This window comes from Neodiprion fabricii, chromosome 6 (genome assembly GCF_021155785.1).
Source record: "Neodiprion fabricii isolate iyNeoFabr1 chromosome 6, iyNeoFabr1.1, whole genome shotgun sequence".
Taxonomy (NCBI): Eukaryota; Metazoa; Arthropoda; class Insecta; order Hymenoptera; family Diprionidae; genus Neodiprion; species Neodiprion fabricii.
In genome coordinates this window covers 17,343,266-17,369,985 of record NC_060244.1, presented here as the reverse complement: position 1 = coordinate 17,369,985, position 26,720 = coordinate 17,343,266, and the positions used below count along the sequence as shown (strand labels likewise).

The 26,720-nt window shown below is 38.5% G+C and overlaps 1 protein-coding gene and 2 long non-coding RNA genes across 5 annotated transcripts in view; 2 read left to right on the top strand and 1 right to left on the bottom strand.

The window, feature by feature from the left end:
• Nucleotides 1–6,348, top strand: part of LOC124184905 — a 55,476-nt gene extending 49,128 nt beyond the window's left edge. The window contains exons 5-8 of one of the 2 annotated variants that reach the window (XR_006871275.1): nucleotides 1,520–1,600; nucleotides 3,147–3,518; nucleotides 3,665–3,920; nucleotides 4,075–4,216. Coding sequence is in view for 1 of the 2 variants with exons in the window: in XM_046575102.1 (XP_046431058.1) it covers nucleotides 1,520–1,600; nucleotides 3,147–3,518; nucleotides 4,075–4,287; nucleotides 5,020–5,349 (996 nt within the window). In the remaining variant the exon portion in view is untranslated. Of the gene's footprint in view, nucleotides 1–1,519; nucleotides 1,601–3,146; nucleotides 3,519–3,664; nucleotides 3,921–4,074; nucleotides 4,288–5,019 lie in introns of those variants that run through there. The other variant, XM_046575102.1, reaches the window with a different exon arrangement.
• Nucleotides 6,349–7,528: 1,180 nt separating this feature from the next.
• Nucleotides 7,529–9,890, top strand: LOC124185005. 2 transcript variants are annotated; one of them, XR_006871319.1, is made up of 3 exons: nucleotides 7,529–7,553; nucleotides 9,579–9,708; nucleotides 9,815–9,890. It is a non-coding gene; the product is annotated as an uncharacterized LOC124185005 (long non-coding RNA). The 2 variants fall into 2 exon arrangements; XR_006871318.1 differs by lacking the exon at nucleotides 7,529–7,553 and adding an exon at nucleotides 9,330–9,366.
• Nucleotides 9,891–25,754: 15,864 nt separating this feature from the next.
• LOC124185006 lies at nucleotides 25,755–26,464 on the bottom strand. The gene is made up of 4 exons (XR_006871320.1): nucleotides 26,428–26,464; nucleotides 26,086–26,215; nucleotides 25,904–25,979; nucleotides 25,755–25,820 (listed from the first exon to the last, which is right to left on the bottom strand). It is a non-coding gene; the product is annotated as an uncharacterized LOC124185006 (long non-coding RNA).
• Nucleotides 26,465–26,720: the final 256 nt, after the last annotated feature.

Below are 26,720 nucleotides of genomic sequence, written 5' to 3'. Positions count from 1 at the left end.
GAATTGATTCAAAGAAAATTGCGTCGTTAAATCGAGAACAAGCGGGTTTGGGATGACCATGAGTCTGCATTTGAACTTCCCGTTTTCAGACTCATTTCGAACTGAAAAAACAGTAATAATAAAATAAAATAATTTGCAAATCTGACTTTAGATTTGTGACCAGCGACCAAAAAAACCTAATGGAACGAATTTTTATTCGAATCCGTTCATTCATTCTCAAAATATCATTTTTATTTTATGCTTTATAATTTGATTATTTAAATATTTCGAAAAGTATCGATTAAAGTAAAATTTAAACAGTTGTAAGTCTGAAAAGGTCGCGTCGATCCAGACCAAAATCATCAAAATTCGATAACACGTCTCGAAATATTGTGGGGAAAAAGTTTTGATTACGTCTTTACATACATACATATGATCATACGTTCATATATGATTCTCTAGCTTTAAAACGTACAGATCCAGTGAAAATTCAATACAATACTTACATTTTTTTCTGAAAGCAAAGAAACTGAAAGTTGGAAAACCATAATTTCAAAATCAGTACGAACACCCATTAATTGGAGTAAAATTATCAGAATATGAGAGTTTATACTGCGTGCTTACGAGCAATAATTGTCAGCTGCGGGCTCTTTCATTGGTTTGATGTTTAAATCTTTTGCATTGTCAACTCGACCATCTCTTAACCCTCATACTTTTTGTGGCTGCAGTAGAACCTTAAAACATCTAAATTAATATTTTTTTTAACCTTTTGTTTCTGACAAATCCTCTACGAGCAATGACTGTAAAAAGTTGTGAAAAAGTTCCCTAATGGTAAACGATCTCTTTCGAGGTATCTTTTTACGCGTTTTGGTCGAATAAAAAATATTGTATCTAGACACCTAGAAGCAGATCGTTCGATAGTACGAGTCTTGTGCCAAAATGATCGACTATGCGACATTTTTTGTATTTTTTCAGATTTCACAATTATGGTGTTTTTTCACGTCTTCCGAGAGACATTGCTCGTAGGGAATTGTTTTCGAATTCCTACTATAGCCACAAAAAAGGGAGCTCAGGACCCGATCGAGTTGACATGGAACACCCCCTATATGTTTCTATCCAGATCCGCCTTACAAGCTTCCCACTCACTTTCAGTCCAAGTACGTGATCAAGCAATTTAATCGCTGTTAAATAGATAGTCGTTTTAGTGTCCAGATCCACCGGAAAAATGTACAGAGAATTATTTCATCATAGCGTCTCGGATTAATTTCCAAGTTTTATGGTGGCAAGTCGTATTTTTGACCCCTCTGCCTCTGTGTGAAGATTAAAGAAAAAATAATAATGGAAAAAGATGCGTTACTCTCGATCCAATTGTAAACTTTGAATAGAGAAGCGTTAGTAAAATGTCTATCCAAAGTATAAAATCTAAAAAGTGATGAATATACTGACATCTTTCGTTTAGAAGTTACTGTTGACAAAGACACGATAATTTAAATTGTGAACCCCTTAATTACAATGCAACTTTTTGTTTTTTTTGTTATAGACATCAGGCTGGAGAAAACTGAGAAACATTGTACAATGGACGCCGTTTTTTCAAACCTACAAGAAACAGCGGTACCCATGGGTAAGTGAAGCTGTATAAAATAATCAATATCGTTTCTCAATATCTATTATCGAACTACGTTCACCTTGGTTGTGAATTGAGTTTAATCTTAGATTTTGGAAAAGTTTACTAATTATATACGAGTAGTGTTCGGGTTGGGTTAAGGAAAGAGGTTATATGTATTTGTGATAACAAGGAAAGGTTCGTATCTAAATTCGTTTATTGTCACGATATATCGAGTACCGAAGTTTTCTGTAAACATACGCTCTCACTCCAGCGCGATCGTTTATACAGTCAGAAAACCCCCCCTCCCATCGCCAATCGCGGAGCGGGGAGGGGTGCGCACGCAACTGATAATGCTCGACATCCCGAGAATCTTCATTTCAGTATAAATTAAATCTATACTTATTTATTTGTCATTTGTTACTTGTATTATTCAGCGCTACGGTAAATAACCCACAATGTGATATTTTTGGATCAAGTTTCCGCAGAATCGAATAAATATCTTCATTTTACGCGTCATCACGATTCCAAATTTTACTTCGAATCTCAGAGAGAAGAAACTCTCCTCTGATTGTAGTAATTTTAATTCTCCGTTTCTCTCCCTCCCTCTGTCTCGTCCCCATGCTCGTGACGTCAAAATCGGCCCCAGGTCAACACATAGTTTACCTGTGCACGAGTGAATGATCCAACAAATCTCGGCAGCAACTTCCGCGACGAATCTAACGCACACCCGGGGTTATTCCAAAGGACGCCCTGGGCCGTATGGCTTATCGGTTTAGGGGACCCATGTCTCCCCGTACCTTTCGAGATTTCTAGGCGACGAGAGAGAGAGAGAGAGCGAGAGGTTCATATTCTTCGCAGTTAAATATTATTTTATTATTCCTGCGCAACCTTTTACAAATTTACATTCTCAATGAAAAACCAGGTCGTCCGAAGCTTATCGCATTTTTGAATGATCGTCCTCTCTCAATAAAACAATTTTAAAATTCTCACCAAAGGACATTTCATTCGGAAAGGCAAATTCTGGACAAGACCTTCTGCGCGCAACAAATTTCCTGCGATTCCGCGATCGGAATTTATTGACTGTTTGTTTTGTGAAAATCAGGTCGTGACGATCAATCAGTTCACGCTGCTATATATCGAAATATTTCCACAAAAGGAAAACGGCAATAGCGAAAACTCAAGTATAAATGCCTTACGCAACATTTTCATAATTTAATTTTAATTTTTATTTTAATATGACAACAAATGAAATCCGACATTCGAGACAAAGCATTGACAATAACTGAAGGGAAACGCTAATAATCAAGTAATAGTAATTAGAACATATTAATTTGGATGGAAACAGTTACAGTAATTAAATAATAACAACTAAACAGCAACAAGTAGTAACGTCTATTGTTATATTCTAGTTTTTTGCTTTTGTCATTTTCGGAAAATTTTCGAAAATAAAGACTATCGTAACTTCTGAAGACAAGACTGGAAATTTTTAAAAAGCGAAAAAAAATTATCCGTGGTTAAAGATCACCGATTATAAACAACTCGTTTCTTCTATTGGATTCAGGTGCAGCTTGCGGGACATCAGGGAAATTTCCGTGCAGGACCAACTCCTGGGACGATTTTAAAGAAACTCTGCCCGCAGGAGGAGGCCTGCTTCCGTTTATTAATGCGGGATGTTTTGAGGCCTTATGTACCTGAATTCAAGGGGGTCTTGGATGTTCGAGAGTGTGAAAACGGCGCGGAACTAGATGACGACATTGCATCTGAGACTAAGGACCGAGAGGGAGGCGGAGAATCCCGTAAATCTGTCGTATCCTCCTATCTGCAGCTCCAGGATTTACTCGGAGACTTTGAACAGCCCTGCGTCATGGACTGTAAAGTTGGGGTGCGGACTTACCTCGAATCTGAACTTGCCAAGGCCAAGGAAAGACCGAAGGTATTAGTTTCTTCCAAGTCTGCAAACCAGTAATGGAATAGTGCATTGTGTGACAAGGGATGAAAGCTGGCGAATGCGTAGAGTGTGAAGTTTGAGCGAAGCGAGTCACGAGGCCGCGTCAAATCACACAAATTTTCTGCTTACAGTTGCGAAGCTAATCTTCATTTTGTACCCAGAACACTGTATATACTCAGGGTTCGTACGCACGAGGAAAATCTGGAAAACTGGGAAAACTCGGGGAATTTTTTACAGCACGGAAAAGTCTGAGGAAAAGTCCTAATATTATAGAAAAATTCTGTTTTTAGGCTGAAATACCTGAAAAAGCCCGGGAATTTCAGATTCCAAAAAGCGTACCAGCCCTGATACTTCACTTACGGTACAAAGTGAAAGTATCCAAGGATGGTAAATCATAATTAAAATTTGCACGCTACACAGCCGTTAATTTATTTACGATTGCTGATAAAAAAACATGTGAATATTGATAATTTTTTGAAAGTTTTTAGCATTCCTGAAAAATTGAATGATATCTTAATCGGTAACTCTTTGCTGCTTACAGCTGCGGAAAGATATGTATGAGAAAATGGTTCAAGTCGATCCTAGCGCGCCAACAGCCGAAGAACGTCGTGTTCAGGGTGTCACGAAACCTAGGTACATGGTTTGGCGAGAGACAATCTCGAGTACAGCTACGTTAGGCTTCAGAGTTGAGGGCATCAAGAGAGCCCAGGGAGGTTCGTCTAAGGATTTTAAGACTACGCGGACTCTGGAACAAGTATGTATATGTATATGGGGCATTCTATGACATCACGATCGAGATTCTATGTCGATGTCTCAGATTGGGTTTATAATTATTTGTATGAAAAGTATACGACGGACAACGCAATCGCAATTTTTTTCATAATTTTTCTATACAGCATATCAAAGCATGATTTAAAAACTTGAAAATAAAACCCACTTTGTAAAATCTGAAATAAATCAGAAAAATCTTATAAAAATATAACAATAGTTTTGACACCTATTAGAAGATACTGATTTCATAACTTCAAAAGATAAATACGAAAAATGAATTAAAAAAAGTTATTATTATTATTATTGGATCATTGTAATAAGGGCCGAAAAATATTTCTTTAGAGAGATATTATAATGAGCTTTTATGTTGATTGAAAGGTACTGTGACTATCGTGAACTGCTCATAGTCCTCTGTGTTTCCGATTTTTTTTCCAAGTATAAGCATGGAATACATTTTCAACTAAAGAGAAATAATATTATAAATTGTAAAGTAACGTATAGGTTTCTCAGAATGTTGTATTCATGTGCTGACGTAAAGGGATTAACGTTTACAGAATTTATAAATATTATGAACTTAGTTTTGATGTCAATCCCAGTTGAACGAAGTTTTCCGTTTTATGATAGTGGTTAGATAGTACAGCGTAAAAATGTATAGGGAAAAAATGTAATAGTAGATGATACTAGGAATATCGTTAATGGATCCTCTGAATTCCAGGTTACAGAGGCACTCAAACGCTTCACAGAAGGATATCCGCATGCTGTCCCAAAGTACCTTCAGCGGCTTAAAGCTATTCGAGCCACCCTCAAGGCGTCCACGTTCTTTGCAACACACGAAGTTGTAGGATCGAGTCTACTTTTCGTTCACGACGCAACCGATGCTGGAATCTGGATGATCGACTTTGCAAAAACTTTGCCGCTTCCTTCGCACTTGCAAAACATACGGCACGATGCGGAATGGCAAGTTGGCAACCACGAGGATGGTTATCTGATTGGTGTGAATAATTTGATTAATATATTTCAAGACATACGAGACTCGCAAGTATAATTGTAGTATAATCGGCGCATTTTCATTCGTGATGAACAATTGACCCGTTTCGAACACGTGGTCGTGAGACGATTGAGAGGATGTGTGTATATATATTTGTATTTTTTATTGCCCTAGTGATTATTATAATGTACGGAGTTGAAAAGGTAAATTAACTAACAGAATTCTTGTTCTTCCATGGCGTTGGCCTAAAATTTTTATTCGGTGTTCGATGATTGCAGTGACAAAAGAATTTGTTACAATTATCAAATAGTCTCAATTTTAGGTGCACTAGCGGAAACTACGGTGATTAAAATAATCCGCAAGAATTTAACAAAAGAGTAATTGAGCGGAACGTAATTCGTAGGTTTTTTCCTTTTTTGCCAAAAGTTCGTAGGATTGTAGTATATACGCAGCATATACATATATACGTAAGTATGACTACAATGTATAGATTTCGAAATTATGTAGGAATTTGACATATTAGCCCCGTGTGTTCAATCCATAAAAGCACGATACCATTGTTTTTCTTTAAAAATAATAGGTAATCGGTACGTTACTGACAAATAGTCAAAATTTCGACTACGCGGTTCCCTTTCTGTATTCCCGCAAATATGATAGTAATTTTGAATACAACGAGAATGAACAAAAAAAGATCAAACGAAAATAGTGATAACACTGACGTTGAGAAATAAACACAATTATCAATAAAACAAAATGCTTGACATACTGCCGAAACAAAAAACTGATGTACCTTTATTTCTTCAGTGTCCAAATCTGTGCGAGAAATAGACCAAAGACGTGGCAGTTCTCTGCTGCCTAGATATTCTAAGTTAGTCTTCTAATAGAGCGTTATATCGTAATTTCATATGTAATTAATTTAATGATTAGATCATATGAAAGATTAGTTTGTATTTTAATAATTTTACGTACAATCAAATTTATCTCGATTAAGCAATGCCTTTTTTATATGTAATTTCCGCCACGCATTTGTAAATACATCGCTGCATACCACTATGATGATGCTCTATAGAGTTTGTTTTATTTCAATCCATGTTATCGTTGTAATATTATACATTTTTCAACCAGGTTATTTATTATTCTTCAATGTTTTCTGTTACTCCAGAATTAACGATATTGCTTACATTTTTCATCATTTGTAAAATCAAACAGATCATTATTCAACAAAGTATATTTATTTTTGTTTTAAATATCGAAACCGTATCCCTTGTAGTTATCCAGGTAATATACAGGATCGTTAAACGCAAAGCCCGAGTGAGAGCCGCATATGCGGGTGACAGGTAAAACGGCTGAGTCGTCGCACGTGTTTTAAGCAACAAATTCACAACCCCGTATAAGCAGCTATTTGTAACATATTAACGTGAGTGTGAATTAGTGACCAGTCTACTTTAAATACGAATAATATGCTGTTGTGGTAATTCTTTCCAAATCTATTTGACCATTCTACAAAGTGTTCGTGAACAGCGGTCCATTCCAAAATATGTACCAAGTTACGATTACAAAGAAAACACGTCTTGAAATAATAAATCTGCCCTTGTTTTAAATATTTAACTAATCGTACGTAATGTGCTGTTATATTATTCATTTTATTCTGCCACTGTATTCAATTGTATTAATTAAATATTGGAAACCGAATTCGAATTCGAAACCAAAGTTTGGATGTTCGGATGTTCAGAAAGTGACGTCACCCAAAATTTTTTTCTCTCGACGTCATCGAACTATAGTTATCGAAAATCAGCTAGCCGAATTCCTCAGTCTAGAAACAGCCGCGCAGCAGAGCGGACGGTTGAGAGTCGCGCTCCGCAAATTTCGAGTACCGGGTTCTCAACCTCCCGGATCCCGCGCTTCGGGTCCGCTACGCGGTGAAACTCGACTTCCAGGATAAGCGCTCCGTGGTTCCTGGTTCACGTTTACAATAAATTATTTCAATTCGTTTTTCGTGCAAGCCCAAATTCAGTAGCTGTCAGTGCGCTAATAAAATTTCTATAACTTTATAATCTTCTCATAATATTTTTGGTAAAATATGTCGATAAAAAAATTGTATTGAACTTTACACATTATTTTCAATTTGTTCTCATGCTGAAAATATTTATTAGTATTCGAGGTATAACTCGAGGTGGTTGGCGGTGGTCGTTGGAGGTGGTTAGGGGTGGCTGCGGGTAATCAAGGTGATTCAGGAGGAGGGGGACGAGGATTTGTGCTCGGTGAGTTCAACATTTTTATAATGTTTGATGGCTATTGTAATTATATGTCATCTCATATTTTTCGAACTTGTCATGTTTACAATAAGTTATTTCAATTTATTATTCGCGCAGGCACAAATTCTGTAGCTATAAATGCGCTGTTAAAATTCATTATATTATTAATTATTCATACTGATCCTTACACAACATTTTTGATGTGTTCATATACTGAAAATATTTATTACTATTCAAGGTATAGCCTGAGGTGGTTGGCGGTGGTCGGAGGTAGACAAGGAGGAGGACGAGGAAGACGAGGAGGACGAGGATTGATGCTCGGTGAGTAAAACAGTTTTATAATATTTGATGGCAATTGTGATTATATTTTATCTAAAATATTTCAAACTTGTCATGTTTACTAGGGTGGGCCAAAAAAATCAACTATTTTTTTTTCACTTTGCACTTCGAAAACTTGGTTGGTAGAGACCTCAAAAACATTCTCTCCAAGTATGAGCTCTTAATTTTAATAGGAAGGTCCTCCGCCTCGCGGTTTTCTATTTTTTTCTTATGGTGAGGAAGAAAAATACATATCTCGGTATCTACTATTTATGAAAAAAAATTGTGTCTTAGTTTCGTAGAAAATTGAATTCTCTACAAAAAAGGTCTCTTACAATTTTTTTGTATACCTCACTGTTCAGTAGATATTCACTGTCAAACTTCAATGCACACTATTTTAACAGTTTTTTGTTGATAATTCAAACAATTTCAATTTAATTCGTGAGTTTCGAGAAAATTTGAACAAATTTCAGTTTCTGTCGTTGAAGTAACTACTATAGAAGTTCTCTGTTTCAAAAACTTTTCGTAATTTATAATTTTTTTAAGTATTATTACAAATTTTTTTTTTAATATTTTGAAATCCCAATCATGCTCTCAATTATTTTGATGGCGTTTGTTCGGAGAACATTTTAGAACTTTTTTTCACAAATTATACATGAAATGTTTTGCTCGAGAGGATTTTTGTTTTAAATCCTATCGCTTCGTCTGTTTGTCTTGTGCAACTAACGCCACTGTTAAAAATAGTGTGCATTGAAGTTTGACGGTGAATATATTATGAACAGCGAGGTATACAAAAAAATTGTGAGACCTTTTTTGTAGAGAATTCAATTTCCTACAAAAATATGAGTTGCGCGTATTATAATGACTTTTTGTTGAAGAGTTATAAAATTCATAAAAGAAAAAGACATCTACCTTGAAATGATCAAACTTTAACCTTCAATAACTTCTGAACGGTGAGGTATACAAAAAAATGGTATGAGACCTTTTTTGTAGTGAATTCAATTTCCTACGAAAATATGACACAGGTTTTTTTTTAAAAATAGTAGATACCGAGATATTTATTTTTCTTCCTCACCATAAGAAAAAAATAGAAAACCGCGAGACGGTGGACCTTCCTATTAAAATTGAGAGCTCATACTTTGGGAGATTGTTTTTAAGGTCTCTACCAACCAAATTTTCGGAGTACCCTTCGAAAAAAAAATTATCGATTTTTTTGGCCCACCCCATTGTTTACAATGAATTATTTCCATTCATTTTTCGCGCAAGCACAAATTCAATAGCTATCAATGCGCTAATAAAATTTATTATATTAATAATTACTTAATTAATTATACTAATCATTACACAATATTTTTGAAGTCTTCTTATACTGAAACTATGTACTACTGTTCAAGGTATAACCCGAGGTGGTTATCGGTGGTTGATGGAGGTGGTTGGCGGTGGTTGGAGGTGGTCGGAGGTGCACGAGGAGGAGGACGAGGAAGACGAGGATTTGTGCTCGGTGAGTTTAACATTCTTATAATATTTTATGACAATTGCAATTATTTGTATTTGAAATTTTTCAAACTTGTCTTGTTTACAACAAATTATCGCAATTCATTTTTCGCGCAAGCACAAATTCAGTAGCTATAAACGCGCTAATACAATTTATTACATATTAATTAATTAATTAATTACAATAATCCTTACATAATATTTTTGATGTGTTCTTAGCTCAGCGAAACTCTAATAGCTGAGTTGGCATTGAGAGACGAGTAGATATCACCACGTGACAAAAAAGAGAAACCAAATACAAAATAGTAACAGCCCTTTGCCGCAGCATAGATCCATACAAGATTCCAAGGTAGGCATCTTAGATTTACGAGCAAAGTCTGATTAGTACTTTGTCAATCTTGTTAGACCTATGAGATACGTTTCTAAACTGACAAAAATATATTGGAAATTTACAGTATTTGACAACAGTGATACCTTATCACGTGGATAGTGGCCCACCTGATGATCAAGCTTTACAAGTCCTCATTAAGAGTAAGTTTTACAAGTTCTTGGTAACAGTACCAACAATTACTTAATAACTTCATTCGAAATTAATAATATGTTTTTGTTTTCAGTATTAAAGGCTATTGATGAGGATAGTCCAACGGTTCCCACATTATTAACGGACTACATATTGAAAGGTGGGTTGATTTCTTTCACCTTGTCTTGAATCCGTGCGAGTTAAACACTTGTATATTTCACGGTCCCGTTATTATCATGAGGTTGAAGTTCGTAATGTTATTCAGGCGATGAATTTTTAGAAAAACTTGGAATACAACTTCAGGATTGTCTGAAAATAAGTAAACCGTAATAAACCAAATTGTAATCATATCAAGTTATCAGTAACAAGCAATTGCGGGTAAAATATTAGCTTACTTTTGTAAGTATTTATGAATATAGCCTCTATGAATATTCATTGTTGGTATATAAGGTCTGGCAACGTACCTACCTTCTGTAAGAGATGTTGAAGATTTTCAACATAATTATGTTTCAGTTCTGTGCCCCACCTTGTGCTCCACTAGTATATATCTTCCGACGTGACATCGCTGTGCTACGTATAAAGAAGAAAAGATTTATTAAGATGCAGATTGCTCCTCTCTTCTTGCCATTGTGCTTTCAGCCATTGTTGTGCTGTGTGTTTAAAATTTAGGACAGTATATGTATGATATAGAATAACAGGTACAGCTACGAATATAGCACTACAATAAATCTTATAGAAATGAGCTCTCACTGAGATTTCTCTGTATTTATAACTCGACGCGAGAAGGCAAAAATCAATGTAATGCCATCTGTAAGGTAATTGGACTCGTATTTGCACTACGAGAACTCGTTGGGCATTTTGCGGTGAAATTTTAAAAATTGTTGTACAAGAAATTAAACAACTATAAAAATGGATAAAAAATATTATCTCTAATAGTGAATGTAGCTAATAAAGCTTTAACCGTATATTGATTATGTTAATGATCTATTGTGACAAGATCGGAATTAGATAAGCTCTCTCAATACTTTTTTCTAGTCTATTAATTTATATCATGTATATGTAAATGTATACTTCTTCAGTTTATATAATCACTGCACTAGGATTACCCTTGCCACGTTTTATGGTGCGCTTGTGTAATTTGTGTATTATTAACCTTACGTTTTACTCTATTTGCGACAAGTTGTGAGTGTTTCTAATTTCTTGGCGATTATTTATGTACATGTATGTGTATATATGTATATGTATACTTATGCATGTGTATATACATATATACACATGTTTAAAACTAGATTTTTGCAATAAACACAGAGGTTTTAGTATATTCTCATACGGATTTCTGTGTATGGGTATACTTGAACTAAAATATCCTCATCTCTAATACGGAGTTGTTCGTAATTCGCATTTGTTCTTGTAACCCAATGTCCTACATACGATGGCAAAAATCGAGATCCAACTTAACTGAGTCTCAAAGCCCTGTTGACATAAAAGCAGCTATTTGATAGAAATTATAGTTTATAGTTTACACAGCCCATTGCATGATATTTCATTTTAAATACATATGTTTCAATGTATTTAGGAATAATTTATCAAATATACAGAGGTCATGTGCAAATAATAAATGAATTCGACCGCAGTTTGATGTATTCATTAGAGCTTTAACAATGAATTTAAACTTTGTTACTTCTTTTACTTTATTATGGATAATCAAAAACATTTCCGACTATTCGTGATGTGGAAGCATAGGGATTAAACCAAATGTAGCAAAAGATTAGAAACAGTGTATGTAGAGTACGGGTATTTTTCTAACAATGCAAACACGTGCCGCCAGCTTAGTTTTGACATATCTAGAATACCACGCCTTGCGAATTAGCTTTCCACACAGAGATGAATAATGAATTTTAAGGACTGCATTACCGTTGTTGAATACTCTATGTCTCATGGAAAAAGAAAATTTGTAACGATAAATTCGATGCACCGGATCATCGTCGACTTTAACTTTTGAAATGTCCTACCATTTCCGAACACCTCCAACCATCCTATTTACCTATGTTACTAGATTAGCTATGAAATGAAAAGAGAAGAATTATTCATTTCGAAATGGGATTCTATTCGACACGCGCTCGATGTATCCCATAACATTAATATTCAGAATTATTCCAACAACTTTTCATTTGCTCTCTCGATCTTGAATTTTCGTAGGCATATAATCGAAACGCTGTTCTAGCTAGTCGAGAGTGAAGCATCTACGTTGGGTAGAGAAGCAGAATTGTTTTTCGAAAAGCATTCGGATGGAAAAAAATTCAGAGTAACTGTAATACATCACGGATGCGCTAATTTTGAACGAGATAAAATGGATGCTTCGTATATGAAACAGTATTTGAAGCAGCGTAGTGATTTAAAGACCTAAAAAGGTGATAGGGAGAGAACGAACGAAGCTTCTTAACACTTCGAGTGTATTTTAACACACATTTGAAAGGTACGAGCATAATTTTTCATCATCCAACTGTCGCAGAACGGCAGCGTTATTAGCTGACCCGTTAACTGAAGGATATATCTTCAGTCAACGGCTGACCATCGAAGGGCCTGGCCGCTTGAGTATGGAATCGGCAGGAGAGATAAAGTGGGTATTTCTTGTATGAAATGTGAATACTAAAATCATTATACATCATATCATATCATCATACATCATACATCATCATACCAAGTATTACGGTTCGAAACCAAAGTTTGAATTTTCGGATGTTCGGAAAGTGACGTCACCAATCTAAAATCGGCTAGCCGAGTTCCTCAGTCGGGTAACAACCGCGCAGTAGGGCGGACGGTTGAGAGTCGCGCTCCGCAAATTTCGAGTACCGGGTTCTCAACCTCCCGGATCCCGCGCTTCGGGTCCGCTACGTATTTCGTGTACCAGGTTCTCAACCTCCCGGATCTCGCGCTTCGGGTCCGCTACGCGGTGAAACTCGACTTCCAGGATAAGCGCTCCGTGGTTCCTGGTTCATGTTTACAATAAATTATTTCAATTCGTTTTTCTCGCAAGCCGAAATTCAGTAGCTGTCGGTGCGCTAATGAAACTTCTCGACTTCCGGGATAAGAGCTCCGTGGTTCCTGGTTCATGTTTACAATAAATTATTTCAATTCGTTTTTCGCGCAAGCCCAAATTCAGTAGCTGTCGATGCGCTAATGAAACTTCTCGACTTCCAGGATAAGCGCTCCGTGGTTCCTGGTTCATGTTTACGATAAATTATTTCAATTCGTTTTTCGCGCAAGCCCAAATTCAGTAACTGTCGGTGCGCTAATAAAATTTCTCGACTTCCAGGATGAGCGCTCCGTGGTTCCTGGTTCATGTTTACAATAAATTATTCCAATTCGTTTTCCGCGCAAGCCGAAATTCAGTAGCTGTCGGTGCTCTAATGAAACTACTCGACTTCCAGGATAAGCGCTCCGTGGTTCCTGGTTCATGTTTACAATCAATTATTTCAATTCGTTTTTCTCGCAAGCCGAAATTCAGTAGCTGTCGGTGCGCTAATAAAACTTCTCGACTTCCGGGATAAGAGCTCCGTGGTTCCTGGTTCATGTTTACAATAAATTATTTCAATTCGTTTTTCGCGCAAGCCCAAATTCAGTAACTGTCGGTGCGCTAATAAAATTTCTCGACTTCCAGGATGAGCGCTCCGTGGTTCCTGGTTCATGTTTACGATAAATTATTTCAATTCGTTTTTCGCGCAAGCCCAAATTCAGTAACTGTCGGTGCGCTAATAAATTTTCTCGACTTCCAGGATGAGCGCTCCGTGGTTCCTGGTTCATGTTTACAATAAATTATTCCAATTCGTTTTCCGCGCAAGCCGAAATTCAGTAGCTGTCGGTGCTCTAATGAAACTTCTCGACTTCCAGGATAAGCGCTCCGTGGTTCCTGGTTCATGTTTACGATAAATTATTTCAATTCGTTTTTCGCGCAAGCCCAAATTCAGTAACTGTCGGTGCGCTAATAAAATTTCTCGACTTCTAGGATGAGCGCTCCGTGGTTCCTGGTTCATGTTTACAATAAATTATTCCAATTCGTTTTCCGCGCAAGCCGAAATTCAGTAGCTGTCGGTGCTCTAATGAAACTTCTCGACTTCCAGGATAAGCGCTCCGTGGTTCCTGGTTCATGTTTACAATCAATTATTTCAATTCGTTTTTCTCGCAAGCCGAAATTCAGTAGCTGTCGGTGCGCTAATAAAACTTCTCGACTTCCGGGATAAGAGCTCCGTGGTTCCTGGTTCATGTTTACAATAAATTATTTCAATTCGTTTTTCGCGCAAGCCCAAATTCAGTGACTGTCGGTGCGCTAATAAAATTTCTCGACTTCCAGGATAAGAGCTCCGTGGTTCCTGGTTCATGTTTACAATAAATTATTTCAATTCGTTTTTCGCGCAAGCCAAAATTCAGTAGCTGTCGGTGCGCTAATAAAACTTCTCGACTTCCGGGATAAGAGCTCCGTGGTTCCTGGTTCATGTTTACAATAAATTATTTCAATTCGTTTTCCGCGCAAGCCGAAATTCAGTAGCTGTCGGTGCGCTAATAAAACTTCTCGACTTCCGGGATAAGCGCTCCGTGGTTCCTGGTTCATGTTTACAATAAATTATTTCAATTCGTTTTTCGCGCAAGTCGAAATTCAGTAGCTGTCGGTGCGCTAATAAAACTTCTCGACTTCCGGGATAAGAGCTCCGTGGTTCCTGGTTCATGTTTACAATAAATTATTTCAATTCGTTTTTCGCGCAAGCCCAAATTCAGTAGCTGTCGATGCGCTAATGAAACTTCTCGACTTCCAGGATAAGCGCTCCGTGGTTCCTGGTTCATGTTTACAATAAATTATTTCAATTCGTTTTTCGCGCAAGCCCAAATTCAGTAGCTGTCGATGCGCTAATGAAACTTCTCGACTTCCAGGATAAGCGCTCCGTGGTTCCTGGTTCATGTTTACAATAAATTATTTCAATTCGTTTTCCGCGCAAGCCGAAATTCAGTAGCTGTCGGTGCGCTAATAAAACTTCTCGACTTCCGGGATCAGCGCTCCGTGGTTCCTGGTTCATGTTTACAATAAATTATTTCAATTCGTTTTCCGCGCAAGCCGAAATTCAGTGACTGTCGGTGCGCTAATAAAACTTCTCGACTTCCGGGATCAGCGCTCCGTGGTTCCTGGTTCATGTTTACAATAAATTATTTCAATTCGTTTTCCTCGCAAGCCGAAATTCAGTAGCTGTCGGTGCGCTAATAAAACTTCTCGACTTCCGGGATAAGAGCTCCGTGGTTCCTGGTTCATGTTTACAATAAATTATTTCAATTCGTTTTTCGCGCAAGCCCAAATTCAGTGACTGTCGATGCGCTAATGAAACTTCTCGACTTCCAGGATAAGCGCTCCGTGGTTCCTGGTTCATGTTTACAATAAATTATTTCAATTCGTTTTCCGCGCAAGCCGAAATTCAGTAGCTGTCGGTGCGCTAATAAAACTTCTCGACTTCCGGGATCAGCGCTCCGTGGTTCCTGGTTCATGTTTACAATAAATTATTTCAATTCGTTTTCCGCGCAAGCCGAAATTCAGTGACTGTCGGTGCGCTAATAAAACTTCTCGACTTCCGGGATCAGCGCTCCGTGGTTCCTGGTTCATGTTTACAATAAATTATTTCAATTCGTTTTCCTCGCAAGCCGAAATTCAGTAGCTGTCGGTGCGCTAATAAAACTTCTCGACTTCCGGGATAAGAGCTCCGTGGTTCCTGGTTCATGTTTACAATAAATTATTTCAATTCGTTTTTCGCGCAAGCCCAAATTCAGTGACTGTCGGTGCGCTAATAAAATTTCTCGACTTCCAGGATAAGAGCTCCGTGGTTCCTGGTTCATGTTTACAATAAATTATTTCAATTCGTTTTTCGCGCAAGCCCAAATTCAGTAGCTGTCGGTGCGCTAATAAAACTTCTCGACTTCCGGGATAAGAGCTCCGTGGTTCCTGGTTCATGTTTACAATAAATTATTTCAATTCGTTTTTCGCGCAAGCCCAAATTCAGTGACTGTCGGTGCGCTAATAAAACTTCTCGACTTCCGGGATAAGCGCTCCGTGGTTCCTGGTTCATGTTTACAATAAATTATTTCAATTCGTTTTTCGCGCAAGCCCAAATTCAGTAGCTGTCGATGCGCTAATAAAACTTCTCGACTTCCAGGATAAGCGCTCCGTGGTTCCTGGTTCATGTTTACAATAAATTATTTCAATTCGTTTTTCGCGCAAGCCCAAATTCAGTAGCTGTCGGTGCGCTAATAAAATTTCTCGACTTCCGGGATAAGCGCTCCGTGGTTCCTGGTTCATGTTTACAATAAATTATTTCAATTCGTTTTTCGCGCAAGCCGAAAGTCAGTAGCTGTCGGTGCGCTAATAAAATTTCTCGACTTCCAGGAAAAGCGCTCCGTGGTTCCTGGTTCATGTTTACAATAAATTATTTCAATTCGTTTTTCGCGCAAGCCCAAATTCAGTAGCTGTCGGTGCGCTAATAAAACTTCTCGACTTCCGGGATAAGAGCTCCGTGGTTCCTGGTTCATGTTTACAATAAATTATTTCAATTCGTTTTCCGCGCAAGCCGAAATTCAGTAGCTGTCGGTGCGCTAATAAAACTTCTCGACTTCCGGGATCAGCGCTCCGTGGTTCCTGGTTCATGTTGACAATAAATTATTTCAATTCGTTTTCCGCGCAAGCCGAAATTCAGTAGCTGTCGGTGCGCTAATGAAAATTCTCGACTTCCGGGATAAGCGCTCCGTGGTTCCTGGTTCATGTTTACAATAAATTATTTCAATTCGTTTTTCGCGCAAGCCCAAATTCAGTAGCTGTCGATGCGCTAATAAAACTTCTCGACTTCCAGGATAAGCGCTCCGTGGTTCCTGGTTCATGTTTACAATAAATCATTTCAATTCGTTTTTCGCGCAAGCCCAAATTCGGTAGCTGTCAGTGCGCTAATAAAATTTCCATAACTTTATAATCTTCTCATAATCTTTCTGGTAGATTATATCGGTAAAAAAATTGTATCAAACCTTACACATTATTTTTGATTTGTTCTCATACTGAAAATATTTACGACTATTCTAGGTATAACCTGAGGTGGTTGAAGGTGGTCGGCGGTGGACGAGGAGGAGGACGAGGAGGACGAGGATTTGTGCTGGGTGAGTAAAACACTTTTATAATATTTGATGGCAAACGTGATTATATTTCATCTGAAATATTACAAACTTGTCACGTTCACAATAAATTATTTCAATTCATTTTTAGTGCAAGCACATATTCAGTAGCTATGAATAATCTTGTACAATTTATCATATTATTAATTAATTAATTAATATTCTTATAATATTTGATGGCAATTGTAATTATATTTCATCTGAAATATTACAAACTTGTCACGTTTACAATGAATTATTTCAATTCATTTTTCGTGCAAGCACATATTCACTAGCTATGAATAATCTTATACAATTTATTACATTATTAAATAATTGATTAATTACATTAATCCTTACACAATATTTTTGATGTGTTCATATACTAAAAATATTCATTACTATTCCAGGTATTACCCGAGGTGGTCGGAGGTGGACGAGGAGGAGGACGAGCTGGACGAGGAGGAGGTCCAGGTGGACGAGAAGGAGGCGGGGTGGGTCGTGGGAGAGGACCTCTCCTCTCCTCAGAGGAGAAGAGGGGGAGGGGTGGGTCGTGGGAGAGGACCTCTCCTCTCCTCAGAGGAGAGGAGGGCGAAGGGAAGGGAAGGGGAGGGGGAAGGGGAAGGGGGAGGGGGTGGTGGCGGGGGGGCGGGCGGGAGGGAGGGTGGCAGGGAGGGAGGGCGGGAGGGAGGGAGGGAGGGAGGGCGGGAGGGAGGGCGGGCGGGTGTGTAGGGGGGCGGTACTGCTCTTTTAATTCTGACGGGCTCGCATCGACATCCGTCCTCCACTCTCTCCCTCCCGCCCTCCCTCCCCCCCCTCCCGCCCTCCCGCCCTCCCCCCCCCTCCCCGCCGACCCCTCCCCCCGCCCCTTTCCCTTCCCCCTCCCCGCCCACCTTTCCCCCTTCCCTGCCCCTCCCCCTCCTCTCCTCTGAGGAGAGGAGAGGTCCTCTCCCACGACCCATCCCTCCCCCTCCTCTCCTCTAGGGAGAGGAGAGGTCCTCTCCCACGACCCACCCCGCCTCCTTCTTGTCCACCTGGTCCTCCTCCTCGTCCAGCTCGTCCTCCTCCGCATCCACCTCCGACCACCTCGGGTAATACCTGGAATAGTAATGAATATTTTTAGTATATGAACACATCAAAAATATTGTATAAGGATTAATGTCATCAATCAATTATTTAATAATGTAATAAATTGTATAAGATTATTCATAGCTACTGAATATATGCTTGCACCAAAAATGAATTGAAATAATTTATTGTGAACGTGACAAGTTTGTTATATTTCGGATGAAATATAATTACAATTGCCATCAAATATTATAAAAGTGTTTTACTCACATAGCACAAATCCTCGTCCTCCTCGTCCTCCTCCTCGTCCACAGCCGACCACCTTCAACCACCTCAGGTTGTACCTTGAATAGTCGTAAATATTTTCAGTATAAAAACAAATCAAAAATAATGTGTAAGGTTTGATACAATTTTTTTACCGATATAATCTACCAGAAAGATTATGAGAAGATTATAAAGTTATAGAAATTTCATTAGCGTACTGACAGCTACCGAATTTGGGCTTGCGCGAAAAACGAATTGAAATAATTTATTGTAAACATGAACCAGGAACCACGGAGCGCTTATCCCGGAAGTCGAGAAGTTTTATTAGCGCACCGACAGCTACTGAATTTCGACTTGCGCGAAAAACGAATTGAAATAATTTATTGTAAACATGAACCAGGAACCACGGAGCGCTTATCCCGGAAGTCGAGAAGTTTTATTAGCGCACCGACAGTTACTGAATTTGGGCTTGCGCGAAAAACGAATCGAAATAATTTATTGTAAACATGAACCAGGAACCACGGAGCGCTTATCCTGGAAGTCGAGAAATTTTATTAGCGCACCGACAGCTGCTGAATTTCGGCTTGCGCGAAGAACGAATTGAAATAATTTATTGTAAACATGAACCAGGAACCACGGAGCGCTTATCCCGGAAGTCGAGAAGTTTTATTAGCGCACCGACAGCTACTGAATTTCGGCTTGCGCGAAAAACGAATTGAAATAATTTATTGTAAACATGAACCAGGAACCACGGAGCGCTTATCCTGGAAGTCGAGAAATTTTATTAGCGCACCGACAGTTACTGAATTTGGGCTTGCGCGAAAAACGAATTGAAATAATTTATTGTAAACATGAACCAGGAACCACGGAGCGCTTATCCTGGAAGTCGAGAAGTTTCATTAGCGCACCGACAGCTACTGAATTTCGGCTTGCGAGAAAAACGAATTGAAATAATTTATTGTAAACATGAACCAGGAACCACGGAGCTCTTATCCTGGAAGTCGAGAAATTTTATTAGCGCACCGACAGCTACTGAATTTCGACTTGCGCGAAAAACGAATTGAAATAATTTATTGTAAACATGAACCAGGAACCACGGAGCGCTTATCCTGGAAGTCGAGAAGTTTTATTAGCGCACCGACAGCTACTGAATTTCGGCTTGCGAGAAAAACGAATTGAAATAATTTATTGTAAACATGAACCAGGAACCACGGAGCTCTTATCCTGGAAGTCGAGAAATTTTATTAGCGCACCGACAGTCACTGAATTTGGGCTTGCGCGAAAAACGAATTGAAATAATTTATTGTAAACATGAACCAGGAACCACGGAGCGCTTTTCCCGGAAGTCGAGAAGTTTTATTAGCGCACCGACAGCTACTGAATTTCGACTTGCGCGAAAAACGAATTGAAATAATTTATTGTAAACATGAACCAGGAACCACGGAGCGCTTTTCCCGGAAGTCGAGAAGTTTTATTAGCGCACCGACAGCTACTGAATTTCGACTTGCGCGAAAAACGAATTGAAATAATTTATTGTAAACATGAACCAGGAACCACGGAGCGCTTATCCCGGAAGTCGAGAAGTTTTATTAGCGCACCGACAGCTACTGAATTTCGGCTTGCGCGGAAAACGAATTAAAATAATTTATTGTAAACATGAACCAGGAACCACGGAGCTCTTATCCCGGAAGTCGAGAAGTTTTATTAGCGCACCGACAGCTACTGAATTTCGGCTTGCGCGAAAAACGAATTGAAATAATTTATTGTAAACATGAACCAGGAACCACGGAGCTCTTATCCTGGAAGTCGAGAAATTTTATTAGCGCACCGACAGTCACTGAATTTGGGCTTGCGCGAAAAACGAATTGGAATAATTTATTGTAAACATGAACCAGGAACCACGGAGCTCTTATCCCGGAAGTCGAGAAGTTCTATTAGCGCACCGACAGCTACTGAATTTCGGCTTGCGCGGAAAACGAATTGAAATAATTTATTGTAAACATGAACCAGTAACCACGGAGCTCTTATCCTGGAAGTCGAGAAGTTTTATTAGAGCACCGACAGCTACTGAATTTCGGCTTGCGCGGAAAACGAATTGAAATAATTTATTGTAAACATGAACCAGGAACCACGGAGCGCTCATCCTGGAAGTCGAGAAATTTTATTAGCGCACCGACAGTTACTGAATTTGGGCTTGCGCGAAAAACGAATTGAAATAATTTATTGTAAACATGAACCAGGAACCACGGAGCGCTTATCCTGGAAGTCGAGAAGTTTCATTAGCGCATCGACAGCTACTGAATTTGGGCTTGCGCGAAAAACGAATTGAAATAATTTATTGTAAACATGAACCAGGAACCACGGAGCTCTTATCCCGGAAGTCGAGAAGTTTCATTAGCGCACCGACAGCTACTGAATTTCGACTTGCGCGAAAAACGAATTGAAATAATTTATTGTAAACATGAACCAGGAACCACGGAGCGCTTATCCCGGAAGTCGAGAAGTTTTATTAGCGCACCGACAGCTACTGAATTTGGGCTTGCGCGAAAAACGAATTGAAATAATTTATTGTAAACATGAACCAGGAACCACGGAGCGCTTATCCTGGAAGTCGAGAAGTTTCATTAGCGCATCGACAGCTACTGAATTTGGGCTTGCGCGAAAAACGAATTGAAATAATTTATTGTAAACATGAACCAGGAACCACGGAGCGCTTATCCCGGAAGTCGAGAAGTTTTATTAGCGCACCGACAGCTACTGAATTTCGGCTTGCGCGGAAAACGAATTGAAATAATTTATTGTAAACATGAACCAGGAACCACGGAGCGCTGATCCCGGAAGTCGAGAAGTTTTATTAGCGCACCGACAGCTACTGAATTTCGGCTTGCGCGGAAAACGAATTGAAATAATTTATTGTAAACATGAACCAGGAACCACGGAGCGCTTTTCCTGGAAGTCGAGAAATTTTATTAGCGCACCGACAGTCACTGAATTTGGGCTTGCGCGAAAAACGAATTGAAATAATTTATTGTAAACATGAATCAGGAACCACGGAGCGCTGATCCCGGAAATCGAGAAGTTTTATTAGCGCACCGACAGCTACTGAATTTGGGCTTGCGCGAAAAACGAATTGAAATAATTTATCGTAAACATGAACCAGGAACCACGGAGCGCTTATCCTGGAAGTCGAGAAGTTTCATTAGCGCATCGACAGCTACTGAATTTGGGCTTGCGCGAAAAACGAATTGAAATAATTTATTGTAAACATGAACCAGGAACCACGGAGCTCTTATCCCGGAAGTCGAGAAGTTTCATTAGCGCACCGACAGCTACTGAATTTCGGCTTGCGAGAAAAACGAATTGAAATAATTTATTGTAAACATGAACCAGGAACCACGGAGCGCTTTTCCCGGAAGTCGAGAAGTTTTATTAGCGCACCGACAGCTACTGAATTTCGACTTGCGCGAAAAACGAATTGAAATAATTTATTGTAAACATGAACCAGGAACCACGGAGCGCTTATCCCGGAAGTCGAGAAGTTTTATTAGCGCACCGACAGCTACTGAATTTGGGCTTGCGCGAAAAACGAATTGAAATAATTTATTGTAAACATGAACCAGGAACCACGGAGCGCTTATCCTGGAAGTCGAGAAGTTTCATTAGCGCATCGACAGCTACTGAATTTGGGCTTGCGCGAAAAACGAATTGAAATAATTTATTGTAAACATGAACCAGGAACCACGGAGCGCTTATCCCGGAAGTCGAGAAGTTTTATTAGCGCACCGACAGCTACTGAATTTCGGCTTGCGCGGAAAACGAATTGAAATAATTTATTGTAAACATGAACCAGGAACCACGGAGCGCTGATCCCGGAAGTCGAGAAGTTTTATTAGCGCACCGACAGCTACTGAATTTCGGCTTGCGCGGAAAACGAATTGAAATAATTTATTGTAAACATGAACCAGGAACCACGGAGCGCTTTTCCTGGAAGTCGAGAAATTTTATTAGCGCACCGACAGTCACTGAATTTGGGCTTGCGCGAAAAACGAATTGAAATAATTTATTGTAAACATGAACCAGGAACCACGGAGCGCTGATCCCGGAAATCGAGAAGTTTTATTAGCGCACCGACAGCTACTGAATTTCGGCTTGCGCAGAAAACGAATTAAAATAATTTATTGTAAACATGAACCAGGAACCACGGAGCTCTTATCCCGGAAGTCGAGAAGTTTTATTAGCGCACCGACAGCTACTGAATTTGGGCTTGCGCGAAAAACGAATTGAAATAATTTATCGTAAACATGAACCAGGAACCACGGAGCGCTTATCCTGGAAGTCGAGAAGTTTCATTAGCGCATCGACAGCTACTGAATTTGGGCTTGCGCGAAAAACGAATTGAAATAATTTATTGTAAACATGAACCAGGAACCACGGAGCTCTTATCCCGGAAGTCGAGAAGTTTCATTAGCGCACCGACAGCTACTGAATTTCGGCTTGCGAGAAAAACGAATTGAAATAATTTATTGTAAACATGAACCAGGAACCACGGAGCGCTTATCCTGGAAGTCGAGTTTCACCGCGTAGCGGACCCGAAGCGCGAGATCCGGGAGGTTGAGAACCTGGTACACGAAATACGTAGCGGACCCGAAGCGCGGGATCCGGGAGGTTGAGAACCCGGTACTCGAAATTTGCGGAGCGCGACTCTCAACCGTCCGCCCTACTGCGCGGTTGTTACCCGACTGAGGAACTCGGCTAGCCGATTTTAGATTGGTGACGTCACTTTCCGAACATCCGAAAATTCAAACTTTGGTTTCGAACCGTAATACTTGGTATGATGATGTATGATGTATGATGATATGATATGATGTATAATGATTTTAGTATTCACATTTCATACAAGAAATACCCACTTTATCTCTCCTGCCGATTCCATACTCAAGCGGCCAGGCCCTTCGATGGTCAGCCGTTGACTGAAGATATATCCTTCAGTTAACGGGTCAGCTAATAACGCTGCCGTTCTGCGACAGTTGGATGATGAAAAATTATGCTCGTACCTTTCAAATGTGTGTTAAAATACACTCGAAGTGTTAAGAAGCTTCGTTCGTTCTCTCCCTATCACCTTTTTAGGTCTTTAAATCACTACGCTGCTTCAAATACTGTTTCATATACGAAGCATCCATTTTATCTCGTTCAAAATTAGCGCATCCGTGATGTATTACAGTTACTCTGAATTTTTTTCCATCCGAATGCTTTTCGAAAAACAATTCTGCTTCTCTACCCAACGTAGATGCTTCACTCTCGACTAGCTAGAACAGCGTTTCGATTATATGCCTACGAAAATTCAAGATCGAGAGAGCAAATGAAAAGTTGTTGGAATAATTCTGAATATTAATGTTATGGGATACATCGAGCGCGTGTCGAATAGAATCCCATTTCGAAATGAATAATTCTTCTCTTTTCATTTCATAGCTAATCTAGTAACATAGGTAAATAGGATGGTTGGAGGTGTTCGGAAATGGTAGGACATTTCAAAAGTTAAAGTCGACGATGATCCGGTGCATCGAATTTATCGTTACAAATTTTCTTTTTCCATGAGACATAGAGTATTCAACAACGGTAATGCAGTCCTTAAAATTCATTATTCATCTCTGTGTGGAAAGCTAATTCGCAAGGCGTGGTATTCTAGATATGTCAAAACTAAGCTGGCGGCACGTGTTTGCATTGTTAGAAAAATACCCGTACTCTACATACACTGTTTCTAATCTTTTGCTACATTTGGTTTAATCCCTATGCTTCCACATCACGAATAGTCGGAAATGTTTTTGATTATCCATAATAAAGTAAAAGAAGTAACAAAGTTTAAATTCATTGTTAAAGCTCTAATGAATACATCAAACTGCGGTCGAATTCATTTATTATTTGCACATGACCTCTGTATATTTGATAAATTATTCCTAAATACATTGAAACATATGTATTTAAAATGAAATATCATGCAATGGGCTGTGTAAACTATAAACTATAATTTCTATCAAATAGCTGCTTTTATGTCAACAGGGCTTTGAGACTCAGTTAAGTTGGATCTCGATTTTTGCCATCGTATGTAGGACATTGGGTTACAAGAACAAATGCGAATTACGAACAACTCCGTATTAGAGATGAGGATATTTTAGTTCAAGTATACCCATACACAGAAATCCGTATGAGAATATACTAAAACCTCTGTGTTTATTGCAAAAATCTAGTTTTAAACATGTGTATATATGTATATACACATGCATAAGTATACATATACATATATACACATACATGTACATAAATAATCGCCAAGAAATTAGAAACACTCACAACTTGTCGCAAATAGAGTAAAACGTAAGGTTAATAATACACAAATTACACAAGCGCACCATAAAACGTGGCAAGGGTAATCCTAGTGCAGTGATTATATAAACTGAAGAAGTATACATTTACATATACATGATATAAATTAATAGACTAGAAAAAAGTATTGAGAGAGCTTATCTAATTCCGATCTTGTCACAATAGATCATTAACATAATCAATATACGGTTAAAGCTTTATTAGCTACATTCACTATTAGAGATAATATTTTTTATCCATTTTTATAGTTGTTTAATTTCTTGTACAACAATTTTTAAAATTTCACCGCAAAATGCCCAACGAGTTCTCGTAGTGCAAATACGAGTCCAATTACCTTACAGATGGCATTACATTGATTTTTGCCTTCTCGCGTCGAGTTATAAATACAGAGAAATCTCAGTGAGAGCTCATTTCTATAAGATTTATTGTAGTGCTATATTCGTAGCTGTACCTGTTATTCTATATCATACATATACTGTCCTAAATTTTAAACACACAGCACAACAATGGCTGAAAGCACAATGGCAAGAAGAGAGGAGCAATCTGCATCTTAATAAATCTTTTCTTCTTTATACGTAGCACAGCGATGTCACGTCGGAAGATATATACTAGTGGAGCACAAGGTGGGGCACAGAACTGAAACATAATTATGTTGAAAATCTTCAACATCTCTTACAGAAGGTAGGTACGTTGCCAGACCTTATATACCAACAATGAATATTCATAGAGGCTATATTCATAAATACTTACAAAAGTAAGCTAATATTTTACCCGCAATTGCTTGTTACTGATAACTTGATATGATTACAATTTGGTTTATTACGGTTTACTTATTTTCAGACAATCCTGAAGTTGTATTCCAAGTTTTTCTAAAAATTCATCGCCTGAATAACATTACGAACTTCAACCTCATGATAATAACGGGACCGTGAAATATACAAGTGTTTAACTCGCACGGATTCAAGACAAGGTGAAAGAAATCAACCCACCTTTCAATATGTAGTCCGTTAATAATGTGGGAACCGTTGGACTATCCTCATCAATAGCCTTTAATACTGAAAACAAAAACATATTATTAATTTCGAATGAAGTTATTAAGTAATTGTTGGTACTGTTACCAAGAACTTGTAAAACTTACTCTTAATGAGGACTTGTAAAGCTTGATCATCAGGTGGGCCACTATCCACGTGATAAGGTATCACTGTTGTCAAATACTGTAAATTTCCAATATATTTTTGTCAGTTTAGAAACGTATCTCATAGGTCTAACAAGATTGACAAAGTACTAATCAGACTTTGCTCGTAAATCTAAGATGCCTACCTTGGAATCTTGTATGGATCTATGCTGCGGCAAAGGGCTGTTACTATTTTGTATTTGGTTTCTCTTTTTTGTCACGTGGTGATATCTACTCGTCTCTCAATGCCAACTCAGCTATTAGAGTTTCGCTGAGCTAAGAACACATCAAAAATATTATGTAAGGATTATTGTAATTAATTAATTAATTAATATGTAATAAATTGTATTAGCGCGTTTATAGCTACTGAATTTGTGCTTGCGCGAAAAATGAATTGCGATAATTTGTTGTAAACAAGACAAGTTTGAAAAATTTCAAATACAAATAATTGCAATTGTCATAAAATATTATAAGAATGTTAAACTCACCGAGCACAAATCCTCGTCTTCCTCGTCCTCCTCCTCGTGCACCTCCGACCACCTCCAACCACCGCCAACCACCTCCATCAACCACCGATAACCACCTCGGGTTATACCTTGAACAGTAGTACATAGTTTCAGTATAAGAAGACTTCAAAAATATTGTGTAATGATTAGTATAATTAATTAAGTAATTATTAATATAATAAATTTTATTAGCGCATTGATAGCTACTGAATTTGTGCTTGCGCGAAAAATGAATGGAAATAATTTATTGCAAACGGGATAAGCTCAAAAAATTC